General features: G+C 57.3%; 9 protein-coding genes across 9 annotated transcripts; 4 read left to right on the top strand and 5 right to left on the bottom strand.

The window, feature by feature from the left end:
* Positions 1-69: 69 nt before the first annotated feature.
* Positions 70-1624, bottom strand: HRG_04414 (homogentisate 1,2-dioxygenase domain-containing protein; the record flags this gene model as incomplete). The annotated part of the gene is made up of 2 exons (XM_044862885.1): positions 70-1266; positions 1325-1624. 2 exons carry the CDS (start codon positions 1622-1624, stop codon positions 70-72), a joined length of 1497 nt encoding a protein of 498 aa, XP_044721499.1.
* A 1875-nt stretch (positions 1625-3499) lies between these two features.
* Positions 3500-5053, top strand: HRG_04413 (cytochrome p450 domain-containing protein; the record flags this gene model as incomplete). The annotated part of the gene is made up of 1 exon (XM_044862884.1): positions 3500-5053. The coding sequence occupies one exon, from the start codon at positions 3500-3502 to the stop codon at positions 5051-5053; it is 1554 nt and encodes a 517-aa protein (XP_044721498.1).
* A 142-nt stretch (positions 5054-5195) lies between these two features.
* HRG_04412 (uncharacterized protein) lies at positions 5196-6634 on the bottom strand (the record flags this gene model as incomplete). Its single annotated transcript, XM_044862883.1, has 3 exons — positions 5196-5608; positions 5663-6336; positions 6405-6634. The coding sequence occupies 3 exons, from the start codon at positions 6632-6634 to the stop codon at positions 5196-5198; spliced, it is 1317 nt and encodes a 438-aa protein (XP_044721497.1).
* A 2242-nt stretch (positions 6635-8876) lies between these two features.
* On the top strand, positions 8877-9806 carry HRG_04411 (copper/zinc superoxide dismutase (SODC) domain-containing protein; the record flags this gene model as incomplete). Its single annotated transcript, XM_044862882.1, has 5 exons — positions 8877-8889; positions 9176-9355; positions 9420-9571; positions 9630-9726; positions 9784-9806. The coding sequence occupies 5 exons, from the start codon at positions 8877-8879 to the stop codon at positions 9804-9806; spliced, it is 465 nt and encodes a 154-aa protein (XP_044721496.1).
* A 2020-nt stretch (positions 9807-11826) lies between these two features.
* Positions 11827-13641, top strand: HRG_04410 (tudor domain-containing protein; the record flags this gene model as incomplete). Its single annotated transcript, XM_044862881.1, has 1 exon — positions 11827-13641. The coding sequence occupies one exon, from the start codon at positions 11827-11829 to the stop codon at positions 13639-13641; it is 1815 nt and encodes a 604-aa protein (XP_044721495.1).
* A 690-nt stretch (positions 13642-14331) lies between these two features.
* Positions 14332-15814, top strand: HRG_04409 (transaldolase/Fructose-6-phosphate aldolase domain-containing protein; the record flags this gene model as incomplete). The annotated part of the gene is made up of 5 exons (XM_044862880.1): positions 14332-14370; positions 14583-14601; positions 14796-15079; positions 15134-15517; positions 15581-15814. The coding sequence occupies 5 exons, from the start codon at positions 14332-14334 to the stop codon at positions 15812-15814; spliced, it is 960 nt and encodes a 319-aa protein (XP_044721494.1).
* Positions 15815-16360: 546 nt separating this feature from the next.
* HRG_04408 (calcineurin-like phosphoesterase domain-containing protein) lies at positions 16361-17563 on the bottom strand (the record flags this gene model as incomplete). Its single annotated transcript, XM_044862879.1, has 1 exon — positions 16361-17563. One exon carries the CDS (start codon positions 17561-17563, stop codon positions 16361-16363), a length of 1203 nt encoding a protein of 400 aa, XP_044721493.1.
* A 936-nt stretch (positions 17564-18499) lies between these two features.
* On the bottom strand, positions 18500-18850 carry HRG_04407 (cytochrome c oxidase assembly protein; the record flags this gene model as incomplete). The annotated part of the gene is made up of 1 exon (XM_044862878.1): positions 18500-18850. The coding sequence occupies one exon, from the start codon at positions 18848-18850 to the stop codon at positions 18500-18502; it is 351 nt and encodes a 116-aa protein (XP_044721492.1).
* A 4575-nt stretch (positions 18851-23425) lies between these two features.
* On the bottom strand, positions 23426-26058 carry HRG_04406 (potassium transporter; the record flags this gene model as incomplete). Its single annotated transcript, XM_044862877.1, has 7 exons — positions 23426-24410; positions 24486-24565; positions 24628-24778; positions 24839-25392; positions 25446-25632; positions 25687-25734; positions 25793-26058. The coding sequence occupies 7 exons, from the start codon at positions 26056-26058 to the stop codon at positions 23426-23428; spliced, it is 2271 nt and encodes a 756-aa protein (XP_044721491.1).
* Positions 26059-26224: the final 166 nt, after the last annotated feature.

Genomic DNA, 26224 nt, shown 5'->3' with positions numbered 1-26224 from the left:
GGTAGCAACGACCTTGATTCTAGTCAACTGCGTCTCTCGTCTTCTCCGACGACACCAAACCGCAAGACCTCAAGTAAGACCTTGATCCCGCGAATTTCGTTCCCTCTTGCTCTCAGACAGCGTGGGCAGCCCGCTGGCCTTCAATTCTGCGTCAATCTCGTCCAGGTGATCGAGGAAGTGAGCCTTGACATTGTCCCACTGGCCCGGGTCGCTCGGATGAAGGGACTTGGCGCCATCGCCCCTGAGAGCCCACTTTGTCAGATAAAGGGGTACGCTGATGTGGAACATAAAGGCCATTGTGTCTTCGCAGATAGTCGTCGGGCCCAACTCCCTTGTCGACGCGTTCCTCCACGTCTCGTACGTCTCGCCGTGCGGCATGTAGCTCGCCTCGTAGCTGAGCCCGCCGCCATCGAGGACGTGGCTGCTGCCGCCGTAGCGCCCGTAGATGAGGCCCATGACCTCGGTACTCATGTTGCGGTGGTAGTAGGGTGGGCGGAAGGTGTCCTCGGCCGTGATCCACTTCTTGGTGAAGGCGAGGAAGTCGGTCAGGGACACGCCCGGCGTCTTGGACGGGGCCGTCAGCACGCAGTAGATGGTCGGGTCGGCCTGGTCTGTGTTTGCATTGGCCATATTGACGAACAGCTCGATGTCATACTTGAAGGGCACCAGGTTGCCATGCCACGCTACCACGTCAAAGGGCGTGTGCCGCTGCTGGCAGGAGTGCAGCGACCCGGCCGCCTTGTACGTTATGTCCCAGGGAGTCTCGTCAATGTCGAAGCTGGCGACCGGCGACGCAAAGTCCCGCGGAAGAGCCATGCCATTGGAGCCGACGGGGCCCAGCTCGGGAAGTTGGTAGTGGGTGCCGAAGATTTCCTGAATGTAGCCGCGGACCGGCCCGTCCGGGAGCAGCACGCGGAACCGGATGCCGGCCTGGACGACGGCCAGCTCTCCCGGTCGGACCATGAGCCAGCCGAGCTCCGTCTGTATGTTGAGCCGTCCGTGCTGCGGCAGGAGGAGCAAGTCGCCGTCGTTGTTGCAAAAAGCGCGCTGGTCCATGGAGGCGTTGGCCGAGTAGACGTGGATGGCGAGGCCCTCGCGCAGAGTCGGGCTCCCCTGGCCACCGATGGTCCGGATGCCGCGCACAAAATCGGTCCCTGGAACGCCCGAGGCGGCATTGTGCGGCTCCAGAAGCGGGAAGGGATCCCAAGCCTGCTGGGAAGCCACAAACTCGACCCTCTCGTTGGCTGCCGAGAAGCAGAACTCGATCTTGGCGAGGCGTCAGACAGTGCTTCCAACGGCACAATGCAGGAAAGGGGCCACTTGCATGAGGATTCACGTTCGAGGCCGATATCTTGCCGTGGACAACGGACGGTCGCATGCGGTACATCCACACGTGCTGCATGGCATGCCGAGGGGAGATGACGGCGGTCCCGTTGAGTTGCTCCGAGTAGAGATCGTACTTGACTTTCTGGGGCACGTTGCGGCCCCGGGGCAAGACGTTGGGGACGGCCTCGGAGGCGAAGCGGTTGCTGAAGCCGGTCTGGTAACGGTGCGGATCGGCATCGGTGGGCTGCGTGGTGAGGCCGGTCCTGGCCGTTGCACTCATCATCTCGGACGGTGGCATGGTGGTGAAGAGTCGAGAGAAGAGACGCATGGGCAACAGGGAGTAGATGGATCTTATTGCTTCGAGGAATCAGGCAAATAAGAAGCCACCGTCAACCGTGGGTGTCTTGAAGGGCAGAGACTCATGGCAGGGGCGTCCTTGTGTCGAATAGCGAGGCTAGCTAGGCTGGAGGGGAGAGGAGAGGAGAGGAGAGGAGGGCTTTTAATCAAGCCAGACAAAGACGGGCCGGCTGCGTTGACGCTCTTTGGGACGGAGGGTACATGTCGAGGCGTCGTCTTGAGCCAATCTGCCGAGGGAGCCAATGGCCTATGCTGAAGGCCGTATTTCACGTAGAAGGAGAGGTGTAGGTGAAGGGCTGAAAAAGCAAGGAGAGCGTGTAGGTAGCATCAGATTGCACTTGGTGTCGAGACGGCTTCGTCCCCGCGTCATTGTGGCCCCCTCCTCCTCCCATCGAGGTCCAGTCGGGGAGAAGAGGGTCAGCGATTGCCGGCGGCAGGCAACCAGACAGTCGCCGGATTAGGCCGGCAACGCCACGGCAACTGGGGCCGGGCCGGTGAACCAATGCCGCGGACTCGGAGCCTATCTGTTCTTTTGTATTCTTTTTGACTTTTGCCTTGTCCGCACGAACAAGAAGGGCGGTTCTCTCACAGCCATGGCTGCGGCATCCAGGAGGCATATATGTACATAACATCATGATGGCCATGTGTAGGTAGTCAGACGGATGTTGACCTTCGCCCTTCGGTGACTTGGCTTGTTGGAGAGAATGGCTGGATTAGGTATCCACCTCAACGAACCTCACCCTCGCGGTCGGTACCTGATGAGCTGGCAGGTCTTACCTGTGCGATAGCCGCCGGAATAATCAACTTCTCGAAGACAGTCCCGGCCGGCAAAAGGACGCCAAGGATATGCGCATGGCACACCGATGCTCCGCCCCCTCGACTCCAACAGATGCAAAGGTTGCATGCACCAGGGAGCTTTCTCTGGTGGCGCTGCAGAGACGGAGACATTGGTTCTTGCACTGCCTAGTGTCGTCGTGTGCCGCCGGCAACTCCAAAAGAGGAGTGAAGAAGAGGACAGACAAGTCAAGACTGCAGGAGACGATTGCCGGCAACTCACTCCCCTTGGCAGCCGAGGAGGGGCGGGAAGGTCGCGGCACCCACAGTAAGCAGATACCTATTGCTGAGCGGATTGCAAAAAGATAAAAAGACTCAACCAACTGCCAAGGGAGGTTGGCAAAGTACCTCCGATGCGGGCAGGGCAGAGGCGCGTCTCCCCGACACGGCCTGTACTGTGCGGGGAGTGGCTGACTTGGTTCGTAAAGGCTTTATTACTAATTACCTACAGTACTATTACCCGGTGCCATCAACCCTGCGGGGTTGTCTAAGTTACACCCTGCATGACGTGCAGCAGCGACAGCTGTGCTTCCAAGGTTCGTTCAGTGACACCATCACAGTTACAGCACGTTGCCGGCGCTTTGCCGGCGCTTCGCCAGCGCTTTCCAGGGCACCTCGGGCAGGAAGGAACGCGGCCGAGGCTCGTGGAAATTGCGCCCTGCAGTTGCGCAAAAGTACCTGCCAGGCATCGACTGCAGACACAAAGTACATGCCTTCCTGGCCCCTTGTCGTATGACTCTTGAAGATACTAGTAGTATCCCAGGGGACTGCAGTAATTACAGTACTACCGTAGAGGTACTGTACCTACAGAGCATCGACGTCTCCTTGGGGTCCAACATGGCTGCTACCCTGAAGATCCCGGAGCTTACAGTGCCTCCTGCCATCAGCCCTCTCCGTCCCCTCTCCTTCACGACATTGGCACCTCGCCATAGGTTTGCTTGCATTTCACCCTCGGCTTGCGGGCCCCCATCCTTGCCTAGACATGGCCCTATTTCAGCTACTGACGGGAGTCTCCGGTCTCGCCTTCGTCGCCGTCGCCGTCGCCATCCTCCTGTTGGTCCTGGCCCGATCAACCTCGAAGCGAAGCCCACTGCCACTCCCTCCTGGCCCTTCTGGAGAACCGATCCTGGGCCATTTACGCATCATACCTGCCTACAGCCCCGAATACGCCTACATGCGATGGTCCAAGGAATATGGATCCGATATCCTGTCCTTCAACGTCTTGGGGCAGCCCGTCGTCGTCCTCAACTCGGTCCGCACCGCCGTCGACTTGCTGGACAAACGCGGCGCCAACTACTGCGACCGCCCGCGCTTTGTCCTTTTCGAGGTCATGGGCTGGGGCAAGACTCTCACCTTCCTGAGATGGGGCCCGGACTTTCGCATGCACCGTCGCATCCTGCAGAAGAGCTTCCAGAAGAGCAGCGTCGTGCGATACCAGCCTCTGCAGGAGCGTGAGACGGCAATCTTGCTCAAGGGCATCCTCAACAGCCCTGCCGAGTGGGAAAACGCCTTGAGGCGATTTGCCACGGCCGTCGTCCTCGGCATAGGCTTCGGCATTAACATCGACAGCGACAGCGACCCTTTCATTCAGGTGGCTGCCGACGCCAGCTACGCCCTTGCCCATGGCGGCGCCCCCGCCGGAACCCCAGTCGACTTCTTCCCCTTTCTCAAGTCGATGCCGCGCTGCTTTCATGACCGCTCGCTCAAATTTGCCACCGACTGGAGGTGGGCCATTTGCAACCTGCACGACAAGCCCTTCGACGCCGTCTTGGCTTCCGAGCAAAGGGCCCAGTCGCTCATTAAAGACATGCTTGACCAAAGACAGCTCCAGCTAGAAAGGGGAGAGCAGCCGGAGCTGTCCAACGACGACATCAAGGGCGCCGCCGGTGCCGTCTACGCCGCCGGCCAGGACACAACGTGGAGCTCCTTGGTCGTTTTCATCCTCAACATGATACTTCATCCCCAAGTGCAGGCAAAGGCACAGCGCCTCATCGACGACGTCGTGGGACGCGACAAGCTGCCCACCTTCCAGGACCGTCCTCGCCTGCTGTACATTGACTACATTGTCCAGGAGACCCTGCGGTGGTGCCCCGTTTCCCCCATTGGCATACCTCATCGCTCCCTTGAGGATGATGTCTACAACGGCTACTTCATCCCCGCGGGCTCCTTTGTCTACGCCAACGCGCGGGCTATGACGCATGACGAGTCGGTCTATACCGATCCGGATAACTTCAACCCGGATCGGTACATGCCGGTACAAGAGGGCGGCTTGGGCGAGCCCTTTCCCATCGGACAGTTTGGCTACGGCCGTAGAGTATGCGTCGGAAAGCACTTGGCCGAGGCCAGCTTGTGGATTGTCATTGCGTCCATGTTGAGCGCAATGAACATTGAGAAGGCAAGAGACAACGATGGCAACGACATTGAGCCGGTAGTCGAACTGACCAGCGGCTTGACGAGCCATCCCAAGAGGTATCCATGTCGGATCGTACCTCGAGATGGAAAGGCCGCTACAGTGCTGCGTGGGATCAAGACCTAGGTGCCGAGCCCAAGGCTCACCTCTCGAGCACCTTGTACGCCTCTTGCTACCCTCTCCAGGCCCTTTCCCTGCCTACCCCTTCTTCCCCCAAAAAGAGCTTGGCTGCGGCGTGAGCCGCGAAGTTGATGACTCGAGTGCCGCGTTAAGCACCGTCGGACGGGTCTCTGACCTGTTCCAAGTGCGCCCTCCCCGTCCTCAGAGTCCACGCCCACAGTCCTAGGACAGCCATTATGCAGACAAAGCTAAACACCAGACTCCCTCCAAACGTCAGCGCGTGGTACGTCCATGCGTTGTTCCGGTCTAGCTTGGCGACCTGGCAGACGATGGTCCAGGGCAGGACGTATAAAAGCGTGCTAGCCAAGCTCTGCCATAGATACCACTTGGGCCGTGTTGCAAGCAAGATGGCGCTCATTTGCGTTGACACGGCGTACACGATGTAGCACCAGTCCAACGTCCTCCACATACGTGCGGTCACTTCAGCCACTTCATCGCTGCCGCTTAGATATCGTGCGAAGGAGCGTGCGCCCACAAAGTACATAGAGATGCAAAGTGGCACTTCGAAAGCGAGCGCCACGGCGGCAGAGACGAATGCAGGACGGGCGATTCGACCTAAGGACGCCAGACTCGGCCGGGGCCGGAGCGTGGCAATGCCAATATCGCTCCGCCAGCGGCTCCAGTTGTGTCCCACAAAGGTCAGGGTCGTGGCTTCCAAGGCAGACACGGGGACCATGACGAAGCCCCAGCGAATGGTGTTAAAGACGCCCCAGGCCGTGGCGTAGACGGTCCCCATAGAGATAATGGTGGTGACGAGCCATAGATAAAAGGTGTTTCGGATGGCCGACTCGACAAAGGTTGGAATGGCCGGGCGAAGAAGGATCTTAAGGGCCCAGAGACCGGGGGCCACCCGCTCCCTCCCCCCTTTCCGGACAGAGTTCTTGAACAAAAAGTAAGCGAGGCCGCCGAAAGCAGCCGCGAGATTACAGGCCAGATGGATGCCCGCCTGTAGATTTACCGTCGGCCTAAAACTCCCAACCCTAAAGGTTGAGATCAGCAGCAAATCGAGGACAATATTTACGGCTACGGCAAACTTGATACAGCTTAAGACAAGGGCAACGTCGGGCTCGTCGAGAGCCCTCGTCGCAGCGCCAACGGCGGCCTCGATGGCACCGCTAAGCACCGAGAAGCTGCGTTTGCGTGAGTACTTGTCACCAATGGTGGTCCACGAAACGCGCGGGAGACCCTCGTTGATGACCTCGGCGATGGTGGCCATATACGTGTAGACGCTGGGAATCGAATATGTCAGTCGCGGATAGGGAGCCTTAGTTGGTGGGGAGAGGAAGAGGCTGCTGACTCTATCGTGACGACCATGCTGGAGTCAATCCTAGCAACCCAAAGCTTGGCCAGGGTGCTATATAGGGCCGGAAGCAGGAAGGCAGCGACGTTGAACGAGAGGGCCACTGGGTATCTGTCCCGTCGCCAGCGGGACGTTGGAGTGCTCATAGGGGCATCGAGGTGCTGCGCCTGTCTCTCAGTCGACGGCGCCGTCGACGCTTTCTGCGTCACCGTGGCGCCGTCGCCCATGTCTTGTCGATGCATGGGGAGCGAGAGCTGGAGACAAGGAGCTCGACCTTCTGACCGGGTTTAAGGGTTAGGTGAGGTTGATAGAGGCGCGACCTCGTTGACGAAATGTCGACCTCACGAATGATGGATGCTACACGTATCGGCATGCCATTGAGCCCTAACCCTCTCATATTGAATTGTCCAACCCTCCTCGTCCGGATATAAAATTCGAATTATACCTACGCAAGCGTACATGCACCGGCACTGTTAGATGCCAAGGTTGACCAGTGGGTACGGTATGTAGACGTCTAGCCTATGCGATTTGTGGACGATCAACCCACAGCATTCTGATTGACGGGCTTGAAAAGCCCCTGGGCGATTTGATAAGCCGCCGGCTTCAAGGTGCATGGGTTATTCAGAAGATTCCACGACGCCCAAGGCTTGGGAAGTGCGGCTAAAGTGCTTGGCAGAGCCACAAGGCGGAGGGCAGGATAACCTACCCAGGTAGTTAACCCTAAGCCCTACTGAGCACAAGCAACTAGTTCCATTTCACCCAAGTTCCGCCAAGTGCCATCTCGTAAGTATCGTGATGACATAAATTGGCGCGAGTAGCTTCTTCTCTGTAGAGGTGGCGATGATGGAAATGGACAATCCCTTTGTATTTTGCTCCATGCCTCACAGCCGCTACAACAACGCCCGAAAGTGTCTGGTTTGGTGTCTTGGTGATGATTTGATCATCGGCCTTGGTCTCGGCCGCCCAGGGGATGTGCACCGAGTCATACCGTATTTCCTTGGGCCGTTTCGCCGCGCGAGGCGTGGTAGGAGTAAGCATTGGGCAAGACGATTTACTGATGACAGGCAGCTTGTCTGTTTGCCAGTGACTTGGAAACACAGGCCGCTGCTATAATTCAAGACGATTACTCGAAATATTTCGCTTTTCATGCTGGCCGGTCATAAAAGCCGGTCGGCTCGTGAGGTACCTACTGGCAGCGGGAAACCTTGTTGACAGTCCGCCATAAATGCCCAAGGCAGGCTTGAGTTAGTTTAAGCACCATGTCGGAGCTCACTATGATTCAAGTTGGGTCCTCGAGCCTTGTGTCGTATACTCCGGCTTCGAAGAAGAAACTTGCCGGTTGGCTCGTAAGCGCGAGTAAATTATACCACAGCAAGAGCCGCAGAACTTGTTCGCAGGCTCCCTTGAATACTTGATCGCGGTTTAGGATGGACGGAAGTTACATGGAGGATTCTCAAAGCAATGCAAGTGAGCCCTTCAGCATAGTAACGTAGTTTGCATCTGACTCGCGTAAACCATTTCTAGTTAATCATGCCACCGGGAGAAAACGACAACGAGGCGACTGGCTATGTATTAGCCTCGGCCACGCTCACTGTGAAGGACAACGCTTTATACACGTGGGCATGGCCTTGTCCCAAGGTATTCAAGTGTTGTCCTAAAGGTAAAGGCGAAGCCAATCCGGCTTATGCGTGAGCTATGCCGTAATAGTGCAAAGGCTGATCAACACTTTTATCCTAAACATTCCAGTCCGGGTAATTGGACAAAACTGGCAGGATTGTGAGGTGCCGTTGCACGCCACCTGCTCAATATAACATGCTAAGCATAGTTGCTTCAAGCTTCGGCGCCAAAGCACCGCTGCGCGGAACACGTCAATGAGACCCTCCCTGTTGGACTCTTAAGTAGACCTGCAAGTGACCACGGTAGATATTTTGATATCCGGAGATTAGGATGCTACATGTAGTTCCCGGAAACTAAGTAACTATTAGCTATCGCCTATCAGTGGGTGAGCCGAAAGTAAAGGAGTGAGTGCGGCTATGAGCGGGCGGCCTATTCGTCCGAAAAGGGGCAGTTCCTCTATAGAGAACCGTTCGTGTATAGAGAAGATTCAGGCCTCTTTGCTTTGGAAGACGGCGCAAATGTCTCGTCGTCTAATAGGAGGTGTGCGTGAGTCTGCTCAAGCCATGGATTGATCCTGGATAATAATACGTAGCTTAGCCATGTGGTAGTGCCTTAGTCAGCTTCACATATCTTAGCAAGGATAAGACGCCTATGACGAGGTGGGTGAGGGGCAACGCTGTTGCAACCCCTCCCTCCTCTCGTAACTCCGCGAACAGCTTGTCCGAGGTCGTCGAGTCCGGCAAAAGTACGCCCCCCCTCTCTTGTATTTTCCATCTTCCATCTCTCCCGCCATCACCATCATCAACTGCCGCCCGTCTTCCTCTCAAGCCCGTACGCAACAGAACCGTCAACATGGTCAAGGCAGGTATGTCGTCATCCTTTCATTCTTTGGTCCACCGAGGGATCAAGACGGCGTGTGTGCGCGGGTTGGTCGGCATGCCCCGTTATATAGGCCGCCGCAAAGAGGGGAAGCCTTTATCTCGAGCTGGTTTGCGCGAGTTTTGCTGCCATGTGCCCAATGGCTTGACCCTGATGGGTTCAGCAAGCATGCAGTGTCCCTTGATGGACTTCTCTTGCTCTGCCCCCCCTGCAACCGCCGACGCATCCACGCACCCTCAAACGCAAAGGATGGATTGGCTGACGGTGTGCAGTCTGCGTTCTCCGCGGCGATGCAAATGTCGGCGGCACCGTCATCTTCGAGCAGGAGTCCGAGTCTGCGCCCACCACGATCACCTACAACATCACGGGCAACGACGCCAATGCCGAGCGTGGCTTCCACATCCACACCTTTGGCGACAACACCAACGGCTGCACCTCGGCCGGCCCTCACTGTGAGTGTCCCGTCGCCCCGGGCAGACCCGACTCCCTTGACGTTGACGTGGCCTGGTGTCGCAGTCAACCCCTTCAACCAGCAACACGGCGCTCCCAATGCCGACGTTCGCCATGTCGGCGACATGGGCAATGTCAAGACTGATGGCAACGGCGTCGCCAGTGGCACCCTGAAAGACCCGCAGATCAAGCTCATTGGCCCTCACAGCGTCGTTGGCGTAAGTTTAAAAGGCGTTTCACGTTACACCTGGATCCATGGCTGACGCGTCCACGTAGCGCACCGTCGTCATCCATGACGGTACCGACGACCTCGGCAAGGGAGGCCACGAGCAGTCTCTTGCGACTGGCAATGCCGGCGGTCGGCCCGCTTGCGGTTCGTCTCTTGTTCATCTACCCATGCTCGACAGCTTTACTGACAAGGCTGTGCTAGGTGTCATTGGCATTTCCGGCTAAGGCAAGGTGTGAATTGGACGGCAAAAATTGGACGGCCAAAATTGGAACATTGACCTCGGGACAACACTTGATGCCCTGTGAAAACCGCTTGTAAAATTGGCTGCAAGATAGGTCGCATCTCGGTGCAGAGAATTGAGTCATGTCAGCTTCGCCGACTTGACGGAAGACGGGCGCCAGCGCTCCGTTGATGTGAATGCCACGGTGAGGGGTAAAATTGTGATTACATCAGAGTGACCCGGTAGCTGTCGATGGTCCAGGGATGGAGACCTTTCTGTCACGAACGGATTGCCAGACACGGATCAATAAAAAAGATATATGAACTGTCACGCATGGCACGTTTGAGCTTGCTCGCAGGCTCTACTATTCAATGGAATAGATTGTCCTCGTCTTGCAGTCGTGGGGAGCTTGAAGCCATCTCTAATATCTGCCCCTCATCTGAGACTTTTCAGGCTGCCCCGCGTTGGCATTACCTACAATGGCTCTGCCTTGCGCTCGATGCTCTGCGCAATCATTAGGGGGAGTGGATTCCAGGCATCTGGACCAGTATTACGTCTCATCTTGGATTTGCTTGGCGGAAAGAAATACACACAAGCCCGAAGAATAAAGGCGGCAGCAGATAGAAGAGGTATTGCACCGCCAAGGTCCACCCGGTACTTGCAGTGCCTTGGGTCGCCAGCTGTCCCTGAAGCTCGAGTGGACCCCTGCTGGGGTACTGTCGCAGTTGAAGTGGCAGTTGCTCTCGGCGAGGGGCCGCCAATCGTGACACCTTGCCAAAACGGCCGTCGAGCTCCCGTTTCTACCCAAACCTTTGATCCTCAAGCTCGCCCGAGAAGCTGGATCCCGTCTGCCAACCCCCCCTCCATCCAGCTGTCGTCGTCTTCTCCTCCAGTTTCAAGTAAGTCACACGCCATGCTTTGAGTTCCTCTCCCTTGGGCACGCATGCCTCTCCAAGGTCAAAATGGCGGTGGCCTCCGTGTAGATGGGGCTTTCCTCATCAACCCTCACGTCTGTTACGCCACGAATCAACAATGGGCCGATTGTCTGTCCCGCGACATCTGCGACGTCCCAGACTTGATGCAATTCCCCGGCCCGGCTGCTCCGGGCGTCGTTGTTCAATCGCCAGCTGGGCTGACCCGTTTGTGCTAGCCTCCCCCTGCCTGATCGCCGGCCCGCCATCATGTCCACGACATTCATCGGAAATGTCAAGAGCGTCCTCAGCGGCGACACATTGGTCCTGACGAGCCCCAACAATCCCGCGGCCGAACGAATATTTTCGCTAGCCTACGTTTCCGCTCCCCACCTGAGAAGAGACGGAGACGAGCCCTTTGCCTTCCAGTCCCGCGAGTTCTTGCGCAACCTGGCCGTCGGCAAGCCCGTCCACTGCACCGTCTTGTACACCATCCCCACCACCGGCCGCGACTTTGGCACTGCCAAGCTCAAGGATGGTGCCGACCTGCCCGACGAGTCGGTCAAGGCTGGCTGGCTCAAGGTCCGTGACGATGCCGGCCGTAAGGAAGAGTCGGAGGAGAACTCGGAGAGGGTTGACAAGCTCCGCTCGCTCGAGTCCGCGGCCAAGGGCGAGAGCAAAGGCCTGTGGGCCGGCTCGGGCGGCATCATCGAGGTCCAGAACGACCTTGGCGGCCCTGATTTCATGAAGGAGTGGAAAGGCAAGACTGTCGACGGAGTCATTGAGCGAGTCTTTGGCGGTGACCGTCTGGTCGCGAGGCTGCTGCTTTCGGACAAGAAGCATGTTCAGCCCATAACCTTGATTGCCGGCATCCGCACCCCGTCCACGGAAAGAACCCTGCCTTCTACCGGCGCCGTGCAGCCGGCTGAGGAGTACGGAAACGAGGCCCGGCAGTTTGTCGAGGCAAGACTGCTGCAACGCCAGGTCAAGGTCGAGATCGTCGGCGCCAGCCCCCAGGGGCAGCTGGTTGCCAACATCATCCACCCACGCGGCAACATTGCCGAGTTCTTGTTGCAGGACGGTCTGGCCAGATGCAACGACTTCCACTCCACCATGCTGGGCGAAAAGATGGCGCCTCTGCGTGCCGCGGAGAAGCAAGCCCAGTCCAAGAAGCTACGTATCCACAAGCATCATGTTGCCAAGGCCGACGGCGGCAATCAGGAGATGACCGTCTCCAAGATCATCGGCGCCGACTCGGTCCTCGTAAAGAATAAGGCCGGCACCGAGGAGAAGCGCATCAGCTTCAGCAGTGTGCGCGGACCTCGGGCCGGAGAGCCTTCCGAAAGCCCGTTCCGGGACGAGGCCAAGGAGTTTTTGCGCTCAAAACTGATTGGAAAGAACGTCAAGATCAGCGTCGACGGGACCAAGCCTGCCGCAGACGGCTTCGATGCCCGAGACGTCGCCACCGTCACGGAAAAGGGCAAGAACGTCGGCCTGATGCTGGTTGAGGCTGGCTGGGCTTCCGTCATTCGCCACCGAAAGGACGACACTGACAGAGCCTCCAACTACGACGAGCTCCTTGCCGCCCAGGAAAAGGCCAAGGAGGAGAAGAAGGGCATGTGGTCCGGGAAGCCGCAGAAGGCCAAACAGTACACGGATCTGTCTGAAAACGCCCAAAAGGCCAAGATTATGCTTGCGACCCTGCAACGGCAAAAGAAGGTGCCGGCAATCGTCGACTTTTGCAAGGCCGGCTCTCGGTTCACCATCCTCATCCCCCGGGAGAACGTCAAGCTAACCATGGTGCTCGGCGGCATTCGCGCTCCCCGAGCTCCGCGGGCGGATGGACAAGGCGGTGAGCCTTTCGGCAAAGAAGCCATTGACCTGGCCAACCGCAGGTGCAACCAGCGAGACTGCGAGGTCGATATCCACGACATGGACAAGGTGGGCGGCTTTATCGGCGACCTGTACATTAACCGCGAGAACTTTGCCAAGGTGCTGCTGGAGGAGGGTCTCGCCTCGGTCCATGCCTACTCCGCGGAGAAGTCGGGCAACGCGACGGAGTTGTTTGGCGCCGAGACGCGGGCCAAGGAGGGCAAGAAGGGCCTCTGGCACGACTACGACCCTTCGCAGGAGGAGAATGGCGAGGATGAGGCCGCCGAGGAGGCCGCGCCAGAATCCGAGGTAACTCTGGACAAGAAGCCGACCGACTACCGTGACGTGGTCATGACCAACATTGACGGAAATGGCAAGATTAAGATCCAGGAAATCGGCAAGGGCACGTCGGCGCTGGAGTCGCTGATGAACGAGTTCCGAAAGTTCCACCTCGACTCCAAGAACAACAAGCCGCTGGCGGACGCGCCCAAGACAGGCGAGTTTGTGTCGGCCAAGTTCTCGGCCGACGGTCAATGGTATCGGGCTCGCGTACGCGCCAACGACCGCACGGCCAAGATGGCCGAGGTCATGTACGTCGACTACGGCAACTCGGAAAAGGTTGCGTGGTCCAGCCTGCGGCCGCTGAGCCAGGCCCAGTTTGGAACGCAAAAACTCAAGGCGCAGGCGCTCGACGCATCCCTGTCGTTTGTGCAGCTCCCCACGGGGGCGGACTACTTCCAGGACGCCATGGGCTTCATCGCGGAGCTGACGGAGGGCAAGCGGCTGGTGGGCAGCTTCGACTTTGTGGATAACAAGGAGGGCGTGAGCTACGTGACGCTGTACGACGCCAAGTCAAACGGCGAGCTGCCCGGGCTCAATGACTCGATCAACAAGGAGGTGGTGGCCCATGGATACGGCATGGTGCCCAAGAAGCTCAAGGCATGGGAGCGGAGCAAGGCGTTTGAGTCGTACCTCAAGCACCTGCGGGAGGTGGAGAGCCAGGCGAAGCAGGACCGTTTGGGCATGTGGGAGTATGGCGACATTACCGAGGACTAGGGGGGTGTTTTGCGTGCGGGAGCGTCAAGTGTCGGGGGAGAGACGGGAACTGTGATGAAGGAGGTCCGAGTCTATGGGTGTTATGATCGATGAAGGAGGAGGAGTAGCAGGTTAAAGCGAGTGGGAAAAGGGGGCTAGAGAGTGAATAAAAATAGGGCCGCTCATTGTATGTGTAAAGCAGTGACAGCGGGTTTTCCGCCTATTCTTGATGTGGTTTGTAAGCCTTGCGCAGCGATGGTTTGGATGAAGCCGCGGCGCATTGCAAAAGGTGACATTTCTGCCTGGTGACCGGTTGCGGAAGCGCTCCTCAGCCCGTACTCGTCCAGATTGCGCAATAAAGTTGTCGAAAAGGGGGTTCAAATATGAAAGACCATGGCATTCAATTACTCGGGTATGGGCATCATCTGACAAGGAAGAAAAAGGAGACGATGGTGGCGAGGCAATTAATGAGGCCGACTAAGCAGTCAATAGCCGGCGTGTGCTTCTCGGTCTCCGTTGTCGGTGGGTGACGGATGGCCGGAGCTTGATTAGGTCATAATTGTGGCCCGCCCGATGGTGCCGGGTGTAGCAGGAATCCCCCCCAAGAATTCACTCCCAAGACCTCCCATCCTCAACAACTTGGCTTTACTTCACATCACTCACTGCCTTTATACTGCGCTCTCTCTCTGCCGTCTTCGAGAAACCGCAACCATGCCCAACTCCCTGGATCAGCTCAAGGCCACCGGCACGGTACGCTTGTCTCTGTTCAAACCCCCGCCATCTGGACTGCATTTGCCCCTCCTTTGGGAGAGCTTCGCCGTCGAGCGTCGCCGAGCGGAGCAGCTCTCGACGACGTCGATTTTCCCTCTGCCTGCCCTCTGCCTGCTGGAAGAGGGTATCGGGCAAACAGCGAATGGGAACAGCTGGCTGACTTATTGATGCTCCCATCCTCCGCCATATAGGTCGTCGTGTCCGACTCTGGTAAATCCCCGCCGCACCCCTCCCCGTCTCCATACGCGCTCTAACTGTCCTACAGGTGATTTTGCTTGTTAGTCTCCCTCTACCCGTCTCCGATTGCCTCAACGCCCTCTCCAAGCTCCCCTCGCAAAAAGGGCGACAACCCTCCCCCCCCCCCTTTTCCATAATAAGAAACTTACACGCACCGGCACCGACAGCCATTGGCAAGTACAAGCCTCAGGATGCCACCACCAACCCCTCCCTCATCCTCGCCGCGTCCAAGAAGCCCGAGTACGCAAAGTTGATGGACGTGGCCATCGACTACGCAAAGTCAAAGGGCGGCTCCATCGACTCAAAGGTCGACCACGCCCTGGATCGCCTCCTCGTCGAGTTTGGCAAGGAGATTCTCAAAATCATCCCCGGCAAGGTCTCCACCGAGGTTGACGCCCGCTTCTCCTTTGACACAAAGGCCTCTGTCGACAAGGCCCTGCACATCATCGACGTAAGTTCTCCAGTCTTGGCATCTCCGCCACACACTGACCACTGGCTGCGACAGCTCTACAAGGAGCAAGGCATCTCCAAGGACCGGGTCATCATCAAGGTGGCCTCCACCTGGGAGGGCATCAAGGCCGCCGAGATCCTCCAGCGCGACCACGGCATCAACTGCAACCTGACCCTCATGTTCTCTCTCGTCCAGGCCATTGGCGCCGCCGAGGCCAACGCCTACCTCATCTCCCCCTTTGTCGGCCGCATCCTCGACTGGTTCAAGGTCGCCAACAAGAAGGAGTACTCCAAGCAGGAGGATCCCGGTGTCGTCTCCGTCAAGAACATCTTTGACTACTACAAGAAGTTTGGCTACAAGACCATCGTCATGGGCGCCTCGTTCCGCAACACGGGCGAAATCACCGAGCTCGCCGGCTGCGACTACCTGACCATCTCTGTACGCTCCACCGACTGACCCTGTTGTCGCTCTGCACTGGTTTGCTGACTGAAGGCTACGTAGCCCAACCTACTCGAGGAGCTCATGAACTCGAACGAGGCCGTCCCCAAGAAGCTCGATTCCGCCGGCGCCGCGTCCCTCAAGCTCGAGCGCCGGTCGTACATCAAAGACGAGGCCCTCTTCCGCTTCGACTTCAACGAGGACCAGATGGCCGTCGAGAAGTTGCGTGAGGGCATCAGCAAGTTTGCCGCCGACGCCGTCACCCTCAAGGACATTCTCAAGGCCAAGCTCTCGTGAGCGCCACAGCGCGGGACGCGGGGCCAGGAGTGAGTAAGTGTATCTCGCAGCTGTCACTGTCGAGGGCATCCGCGAATGCATACAAAGTACTTTGACCGTGACGGAAGAGGATGGGAAAAGGGGGCTTGTTGCCGGACAAGAGCTGCCAAAAGAGCAAGCATAAGGCTGTGTAAAACTGTTGGGAGGCCTTGGATGGGCTGGAAGACACATAGCTGCGTGAAAGTGAAATGTATTCAGGAACGTCTATCTCTCCCCTGTCCTCAAGACACCTTTCGTGATGCCCATGGCCATCAAGTTGCCGCCTGAGACTATGCCACCAATTCTTGTCAAGCGAAAAAACTCCGACTCTCACCGCAAAGAACTCCCAACGCCCGCGCATGGTGAATAATGCTACCCGCCCTATGGACCTACCTCGCTGCTCGAGAAAAGAGCAACAGGCCTGGGGGAAAAGTAAAGGACACGAAAAACAAGCCGGCAGCTGCTCAAGAGACGCAAGCCGGGACGAACGGACCGTGGATGGTAGCGTCAAGGTCAGCCCCTGTGCTCCTATGACGCCTTGTTGCACATCACCTGCATCGTCTTGCGCTTGAAGCCGCCGTCCTCGGCGCCCTCGATGACGAGGGCGGTCAGCGCACCGCCGGCGGCGCAGCCCGAGTCGATGCCCAGGGTGTACTTGCCCTCGACGTGGCCGGTTTTGGCGTCGTGGCCGTAGATGACGGTGCGGCGGGCGGGCTTGGGGAGGCGCATCTGGTGGCGGTTCCAGGCGTTGGGCCACGGCTCGCCCTTGCGGTGTTCGACGGGGACGGCGACGGCGCGGTCGGGGTCGGGGGCGGTCTTGTCGATGGTGTCGTCATCATCGACGGCGGCGGCGGAGGTGGCGTCTTGTCGGCGGCGCAGGTCCTGCTTCTTCTTTTGCTTCTCATTCTTGCGGAGGTCTTCGCGCGGGTAGACTAGGGTGCGCATGTTCATGACGGCCCAGGGGTCCTGCCTCTCGACGGGAACGCCGGGGACCAGGCCGGCGTGGACAATGTACAGCGGGAGCGGGTGTGCCTCGAGGACGACGGGGAGCTTGGACAGCCAGTCAACCTGCTCGGACGACAGGCTGCGGGCGACGGCGAGGTGCGCGGCCTGGCCCCTGTGGCGCTCGGCCTCGGGCGAGGCCAGCTGCGCGCTGATGCCCTGCACATTGTCCACCTCTGCGCGGGACAGCAAGACGCGGTCCTCGTGGTTGCCGCGGACAGCGCTGGCGTTGAGGCCCATGAGGCGAGCGACGACGGCGGACGAGTCGGGACCCTTGCTGACCATGTCGCCGACGGCCACGACGTGATCGCGCGCGGGGTCGTGACCCACATGGCCAAGCAGCCGGGTCAGCTCGGCGTCCATGCCGTGGACATCGCCGACGACGAGGAGGCGCCGGCCGTTGCCGGGGGTGGGCACGTACTCGCGCGGCAGCGAGGCGATGAGGCTGAGGCCGTCGACGTTGGGGCGGCGGTACTCGCCGTACGACATGGGCAGGTCTGCGGGCCCGAGGCGGATCTCGTCGCCGTCGTCGTGCTGCGGCTGCGGCTGCGGCTGCTGCTGTGGCCTGCTGCTGGTGTCGGTGGCGGCGTGCCTGCCGAGGGCCTCGTGGGTGAAGGACATGTTGAAGAGGCGCGTGGTGCAGAGGTAGACACTGGCGATGAAGAAGAAGGTTGCGGCGAAGACGAGGGCGCGCTGCTGCGCCTGGGATATGGCCATGACGGCGCCCATGTTGGGGTCGAAAGGGGCACGAGATTCCGGGGCGGCGGTGTCGGAGCGGTGGTTTGTCGACGCGATGGACGAGGGTTAATCAATCGCAAGGCGAGGTTCGAGGATCAGTCGACGGTCGGCGTCGTGGCGAGAGAATCAGGCACTCGTTGAACGGACCGGCCGCGTGGTGACCAACAAAGAGAAGAAAAGCGGTCAGTTCCTGTCGAGGGTGCTGTCTGTCTTCTCTCGCCTGTACCTTGTCGATCGGCCGAGGGAGAAAGTAGGTAGGTAATCATACGGGGGGAGACGAGGGGGAGGGGGGGCAAGAGGAGAGGGAGCAAGACGGGGCGTGAGAATTTCGCCAAGACTTGGACGTGCTTGTGCATGCTTGCAAACAATGGTCGCGTGGGCAGCAGCACGATGACGCCAAGGGGCTCTGGGGAGGAGGCCATTGTTGTACAGATATTATGACTGGACGGAGGATACGGAGTTTTTCTTTTTCTTTTCCCGCGCCGTCTTTGGCCAATTGGGCGCCGCCATTCGCTACTAATTTTATACTTGGCGCGCTTAGCTACCGCAAGGCCCGGCGCTATAGCTCCGGCCGCCAAGGTGGCGCTGCCCCGACATGAAGCTCTTGCTATTTCTAAGATGCGGCACGCAAAAGAAGGGTTCTTGGCCTCTTCGGCACTCACACAAGGGCCACAGACGGTGCGGAATAGGGCCGGGCAATAAACATGCCACGAGGGCGGCTGGGGACGCCGGGGATGCGTTCCAGAGCCGGCGCCCAACAGTCTTTGTGCAGGACCATGGCAAGTGTGCGAATGGCATCAATGGGAATCGTTGGAGTAGAGTCGAGTCGAGTTGAGTCTGGAGGAGAGGTTGCGGACCAGCAGCATGCAGAACCTTTAAGCCGACAAAGCGCCACTAGGCCGGCCACATGGCAATGCACCGACGCTCTCACTTCCTCTGCCCGCTCTGCCCGCTCTGCTGCTGCTGCTGCTGCTGCAGGCGATACTGTTCATTCTCCAGCTCCCTCCAATCCGGCGGAATGGGCTCGTTGCCGCTCGTCTCCTTGACGCCGCCGGCAAAGGCGGGCTTGCCGCCGTAGAGCTGGTAGCCCTTGGCGGCCTCGGACGCGCCCTCGACGGCCGAGTAGGTGACGGGCATGTTGCCGCGGAAGCGCTTGCGCATGTCCACCATGCCGCGCTTGCACTCGCCGAAGCCCTTCTTGAGCTGCTGGCACTTGGTCGGCAGGGTGTCGGCGAGCGGCTCGCGCAGGCAGTCGGCGGCCGAGTGGCGCTGGACCATGACGCAGTCGGACTCTTGCAGGCACTGCGCGAGGGCGTCGCCTGTTGGTGCCACGGAAGAGGTGAGAAACAGGGCGGAGATGACGAGGTAGCCCCCCCGGGGTAGGGGGTGGGGGAGAGGGGCGAGGGGAGAGGGGATGGGGGACGTACGTAGCTCTTTGCAGGAACTGGGCATCTTGCACCGTGGCAGCTCGACGGGGTGCCGTCCCTGGATGCCTCGTATGCGAATCGAGGCGTGCGTGATGGCGAGTGAAGCCTCGTCTTGACCCGAGACGGCCGACGAAAAGCGGGCCGTGGTGGATAGCGGATAGGGTTGTCTTATCGATTACAACCACCGCCCCGATACGTAATAATAATCTCCACCCCCATCAGTCACGCTCTCGCCAACTTCGTCCTGCCATGGAACCAGGGATGAACGGCAATCCACGTCTGCGTCCGGCCTGCTCGGCCTCTTCACGCTCATGTGGCGTCTCGGTTACCGGCTCAGCCCATCTTGCTCCATCAAAGCCACGAGTGTCTTGCACAAGACTACATACCCAAAGCGCCAAGATCGGGAGCCGAGGCCATGCAGCCTTGCTTGCCCATGTCCACTGACTGATGTCAGAGATGCCTGCCTCCGTGTGGGCTGAGTGCACGTCATCGTCATGCACCCTCCTATTTTATGTACAGTACAGTACATGCTCGGCTCACGCCGCTACTCGCATAATCGCCGCCTTACAGCCATGTTTCACGAGAGCTCGACCAACAGCTGCTCTTTAAGCCTGATTTCAGCCAGATAGTTTGGTCATCCTTGAATCTATCCAAAGGAGCAAGCCGAAGGCTACATGATGCACCACCTGTTGTTCTTGGAGAAGAGCACCTTGCCCGAAACCACCTGCTCCTGACACGGCTGGCTGCCTGCGCGGATCTCGGGATCAACAGCGGCGACCGAGTGTCTGATCGCGGGACTGAGTAGAGCTTTTTGGCTTTGGCTGGATAAGCCGCAGCTAAGGCAGCGCGTTGCGGCCCGGATTCCCTTGCCGTCGGACCATCTAAGAAATAATGGGTGAATCGGCAACAGTAGAGGGCAAACCTGACGACAACTTACACGTGCGAGATGGCGACGTAGGGCATACATGTGTCCTCTTGATACTCAATCACCCGCAAGCCTTCCTCATCAGACCAACTTGCCAACGGACCCCCTTTATTCTCAATCATCTCCACGGCCGCAGATGGCATGTCCCAAAAATCGCAATCGCAGCCTTCCGAGACGTGCGCGACTTGATAATCCGTGGTATGGACTCTTCCGCGACAGACCGTTACCTCACATTCGTCGGTTGTCAAATGCGCGAGGAAGAGGCATCGAGCCAACAAAGACAAGATAATCGAGCTTCTTGTCTCTTATTAAATTGGGAATCAGGGATCTACACCTCTATGAACGTTCCAGTCTCGCCTGCAGGATCCTGTTTACGCCCCAGCTTTGCCACGCTCTATTGCCGCCACGCTCTATTGCCGACTGTTGCGTAGAGCTCATCGGAAACACGCCGGAAGGTGTACCCTAGTGCCGCGATTGCGAGGGCGACGTTGGGCCAGGAAGCTATGACCGAACCACCTGGGCACTGCTCGTCAAGAAAGCGCCGGAAGTCCGAGAAAAGGCACTGTCGGCGGTTGCGTGCCTTCTGGAATGGGTAGATGATCCATGGGGAGGGCTCGGCCGATGAATTGAGAGAAATCAGCGGCAATGGAACGAAAGCCGGCATGAATAAAGCGAGTAGCTGCTCTTGAGACTTGGCGCAGGTGATTTTCCCAGCAGACTCGCGTACGGCGGAGAGTTTGCTTCAGTCGATGCTTCAACTACCAGCTGCCACCTGGAGGCAGCGGAAAGCGGGCTGTGTGAAAACTAGTCTCGCCAAGCTGGGGTCTCCTCATTGAGTATCCTCATGCGGCTCTGCTTCAGTACTGGTCAGGCATCTTTAAGAAAGTCATGCTTTACGAGAACCAAATGCAACGAGACGCATGGATATTGACCAAGACTTGGACTCGCTGACCACCCATCTACTGATAACTGATTATCAGACTCGGCTGCATCCAAGTCGAGTCAATATCTGATGCTCCGCCTGTGACGGGCATGTGCACATACGGTACGCAGTAGCTGCCTGATGCCTGGCAGACTCTGGTTGGCTTTTCCCAGATCGGGGCAGCGCCACCGGGCGCTCGAATCTACTGCACGATAACCTATTGGAGGTCTTTAACAATGCACGCAACATTTCCAGGCCATGGCCCAGGGTCTTTTCAGCTTCCGAGCTTGGCAGTGGGAGTGATGTGTCGTGGCATTTACGGCAACCAGACAGCAGCCTTCATCCGATGAAAGCCGATATATCATTGGAGTCTAACGTACAAACTAGATGGCACGATGACACCGGGAGGACGACAGGAGAAAAGAGCGCTTTCCACGGTAGATTCACTGTTGACACATCCATGTTGTTACCCCCGGTTACATGCAGTAAACTTATGTCAATACTCCGTACACACATTCTGGAGGAATACTTTCGGTGTTTATGCCGGTAGTAGCGTCCCCCATACGTACTGTACATGGTAGGCTTGCAGGGAAGAGTTAGGTCGGAAAGATTAGCCCCTGCTTGCTTGCGTCCGGGGTTCCATCACATCTCAGCTGTTACATTTACAATGAAAATGACAGGCCCAATGCCGGGCCTGCCGGGTTCCCGCTACCACGCAGCCACCTCTTAGGCCGGTTGATATCACTTATCACTCGCGTACGAGACTTTAGGGCTGAATCCATGCCGTATAGTATACAGTACTTGCTGCTACAGCGCATAACATAGATCACAGCTCGTCCTTGAACTGAGCGAGCAGCCGAGGTTGAGTAGCCAAGAACTGATAACGCGGTCATGGCGAGGAGTTGACATTATGTGGCCAGAAGGAAAGAGTTAAATGTCGAGCTTCTCCGCAGAGCTGTATTTCAGACTGGCCAGGCGAACCCACCAGCCGGGTGTTGAAAGCAAGCGGATTCTCGTTCTCCATCACGCACAAACGCTCTCGCACATCACAATGGGTACTACGGAGTGGAACGCTCTCTCTGAACTCAAGAATACGTACAACGGGGGCGAGACCAGGTTCCAAAACGCCCTCTAGAAAGCAGGAAATAGCATTCCCAAGCGCGAGGTCATCTACAGGCAGCGGCATGAAGAGTGTAAAGCATAAGACTCCATTTCCTTGCACCCCTCGCTTGTCTTGATGCACTGGCCAGTCTTGACCCGCACTCGGAACACAGAATCGCCAGGTTCTGCCAGACCCATGTTCTCGATATGAAGGATGGGCAGGCCTGGCACAAGGAGGCCAATCTTTGGCTGGCGCGGAAGGGAAAACTCAAGCGTGAGCTGGAAGGACTTCAAGATAAGTTGGAGGATCTGCCTCTTCCTGATATGGAGAAGAAGAACGGGAAATACGTCAGGAAGGATTATTACTAGTCGTATGTCGGAATCCCCAGCTGAGGGGTTGTGTTGTAATGATTTGTGATAACCTCCAGATGAATGATGGCAGAATCAGGCGGCTCGCACCCTCATGTTCAGGATCCCGTAGCTACAAACATTAATATTCCATTGCCGCGTCATAGCCAAGTCACTCGTTCTCAGTTAAGCTCACAGCCATAAAGGCGAGCTAGCGCTACTTCGTTAAGCAAGAGCCTATAAAGTATTGTGCGGTATATCTTCAGCCCTCCCCATTCACCCCAAGAGTAAGAGATGAGAGAGAACATCATGGGTTGGTACTCATTGAATTGGCTTCGATATTGAGACTTGAACTTATAGCATGTCCAAAATACAGCTTGGGCTTCTCCAGATGGATATGTATGTTTATATGCTTGAGCCATACGCTATATGAGACCCGATTGTCAAAGTCATTTGGGAGGTCGAAGAGAGACACATCAGAGGCATCGGTTTACGTATATCGACCAAATTTTAATCCCTCTTCCGGCTTCTCCTCTGCTCCTAACCTCTCGCAAACACCTCTCCCTTGAGCAATCCTGCAACAAATCTTTACATCCCTAGCTGCCCGTATCTTAATTGCTTTACCAAGACGGGATCAGATTTAAGTGCCGAGCCCCAAGGCCCAGTGGAGTCAGCTCGGCGACATCTTGTCCGTCTTGCTTAGCGTCAGCGACGAAGTCGTTCAGCTCTCCCTCGCGACGAGCGGGCATTTACTAGAAGGCATAGCCAGTATTCCTGTCGAATAAGCCAGCTCGGTCTGCGACAGAAACCCGGACTCTCAGAAGGGTTTTAATTCCAACATGGACTGCGCGTTGCCAGCCATGCCTAGCACAATTTCGCAACTTAGACTTCCCAATAGTTGGACTGCAGGACCCAAAGGAGCATTCCAGTTAAGAAACTCCTCGTATAAGGCCTTTGACTCTACTAACCGGACGGGTTATATTTAGTTATGTTTACGAGCCATATTATTAGTAGGCAATGCCAACCCATGCAGACTGACACCAGGCTATGTTTCCTGCAGACTTAGTAACTGGACGTGCGTGTATTCTAACAACTCGTTTATCTTTCCAGGCACCGGGCACTGGTTGAACTCAGATCTCCTTCACAAACCCCACTTCAACAATTCTCTCCATTGTCAACCTCAGATTCGCAACTTTTGCGCGGGTATTGTCCCTTAACCAAAGAAAGGTTACCAGCAAAATTCGTCTCATGATGCTCGTCCCCGTTCGGACTCGCATTTGACCCTTGCCCACAATATACAGTACCTTTTGTGAATATGCGCGATCCAGCCTCATCAACTCCGCCTCGAGCCTCTCATTCATGGGCTCGGGAAGGTCCTCCGCATTCTCGACGGACCCCGACGTCACATTGTTCCCTGACTCGTTTTCGGCGGCAAAGTTGGCAGCGACGGGCTTGGCCGCGCTTTGTTTCATGATGAACCTGCGTACCTGTTCGTAAATCAAAATACCCAAGTCTGGGCTGATGACCTCGTCCATATAGCCGTGGCTGATTACGAGGCGGTAACAGCCCGGGATGGCAGTGAATCGTGAGACGTGATAACGTTCTTCGTCGGCGACAGATGGGGTCTCGACCGGGTGGAGGTGGAAGAAGACAGAAACATTTGGCACTGTGCCCAGTTTGGAGATGAAGTGGGTGAAAACGCTCGGAGTTAGCACCCCAGTCTTGTCGAAGAAGATGCCGAAACCGCCGACGGTAGAAATTGGGATGCCACCCCAGCGAGGAGTCAGCGCCAATGACCCGTCCTCAGTCTTCGTGACGAGATTCTTGGGCGGGAAACGATCCTCGGCCTCGGCGCGCCACTGGTTCTCCTTACCGAACCTCCACAGCAGAAAGGAGCCAGCCAAGATGGCGGAGAGAAGAAGCGTAAACCAGGCGCCATCGGGTACTTTGTTAAGGGCCGACGAGAGATATAGCCCGTCGAGGGTAGCAAAGAGTAGAGCCGGCATGCATACGAGCCATATTGGACGACGCCAGACGAGGATGGCAACCAGCGTGACCATAAGGGTGTCGAAGAAGGTGACGAAAATAACACAAACGCCGTAAGCATGACCCAGGCTGGTGGTGTTGTTGTAGACGGCGGTCACGAGAATGGTCCCGAGCATGAGGATCCAATTGAGGAAAGGGACGTACAGCTGGCCATGAAACTTGATAGATGTGTGCACCACTTTCACCTGAGGGCAATAGGAGAGCTTCATTATTTGGCTGATCAGCTGCGAGAACATTAGCATGACTGTCCAAATCGAAAGCAAATGCCGGACTATGATATGATTACCTGGAACGTTGCCGTGATTATAGCCTGCGAAGCAACAATAGCAGCCAAGATGGCAAGAACCAAGCTGGGGTAGAGCATTCCGGGTGGGACGGTATTGAAGAAGGGGTTAGTGTACTTGTCAGGCATGAGAGCAAGGTGAGCAGCCTGTCCGCTGTACGCGAGTAGCAGGCACGGAAATGTCCACAAAAGCCAGCTCATCTGCACTGCGCGCATGCTGAATGCGCCGAGATCGGCGAAGAGGGCTTCGACGCCGGTGAAGGCGAGCAGGACACCGCCTAGCATCTTCCATCCCTCAGTCTTGTGCTCGACGAAGAATTGGATGGCGAAGGAGGGGCTAAAGGCCTTGAGGACAGTCCAGTCATACTTGGCGAGGTTGTAAATGCCGAAGCAGCCGTTGAGCCCGAGCCAGACTATGACAATGGGTGCAAAACCCAAGGCAATTCTCGTGGTCCCCAGGGGCTGGATGAAGAAGAGGAGAACAAGGATGGCACAGCTGGTACCGACAATCGTTGGTGTGCCGATGTCGGGCTTCACAACCGATAAACCCTGGATGGCACCCAGGACCGACTGAGCTGGGGTGAGGACGCCGTCGGCCATGACCATGGAGACGGCCAAAACGCCAATCGTTTTCAGGAAGGCACGAGTAAACTTGCTGTTCTCGATGATTTTACGGATGCTCCGAGTGGAAGGGCGGACATCTTGGGTGTTGTGTCGCTCCATCCGAACTGTAACTTCTTCTCGCGGATCTCTGCCGGCGATGTTTGCCTTTGGAATGTCAGTCGAGCGTAGTAGACGCTGGGCTTGACGGAGAGAGGCACATATCGGGTCAGGAGAGAGTAGCAGCTGAAGGTACCGCCCTCGCCTTCGTTATCAGCACGAAGAATGATGAAGACATATTTAGTTGTGACTATGAGCGTCAGGGACCAGATGATGAGCGACAGCACTTGGATGATTTCGTTCCTTGTCGGAGTGGCTGAGAAGGTCGACGAGTACACATATAGGGGGCTAACGGAGTGTGAACACAAGATGGATATCAAAAGGCATGCGGTTTGCACGCACCTGGTTCCAATGTCTCCATAGATGACACCAATGGATTGATATGCCAGCCTGAAGGTGGAAAAGGTCAGAGACACCGGCACCGGCACGATTCAATGTAGAAACAGACCAGAGCAGAGTCTTGCCCCTGAAGACCTGCTTCCTGTCGCCATCTCGGCGCCAATCGCCTCCCTCGTCGCCATCAGCCTCGATATCGAGGGTACGGGAGCGCGAGAGACTGGCGCGATCGGTGGCAGCGCGGGATAGGTCGCGGCCATAGTAGACGCCGCCAGCATGGTCGTTGCTCGTGTCCGTGGGGTTCAATTGCTCACTGCCAACGCGGCTGGCTCCGATTCTGAAGCTGTTGTCTTCGATCTTGATCTTGGGGGTGGCCATGCCAGGTGGAGGAAGACGGGCGACAACAGGTGGTACACGGTAAACTCGGTGGAAATATCGCCAGTGATGAGTGAGCCGACGAGAGGAAGGCGGAGTGGTTGGTCCTGAACCCCTGGCCATGGGCGATGCAAGCTGCTTGTTCTGGGACCGCCGGGAGCGGAGCTAG

The sequence above is a fragment of the Hirsutella rhossiliensis genome (genome assembly GCF_020360975.1).
Source record: "Hirsutella rhossiliensis strain HR02 chromosome Unknown scaffold00004, whole genome shotgun sequence".
In the NCBI taxonomy this organism is placed as follows: domain Eukaryota; kingdom Fungi; phylum Ascomycota; class Sordariomycetes; order Hypocreales; family Ophiocordycipitaceae; genus Hirsutella; species Hirsutella rhossiliensis.
This window is presented reverse-complemented; position numbering and strand designations above follow the sequence as displayed.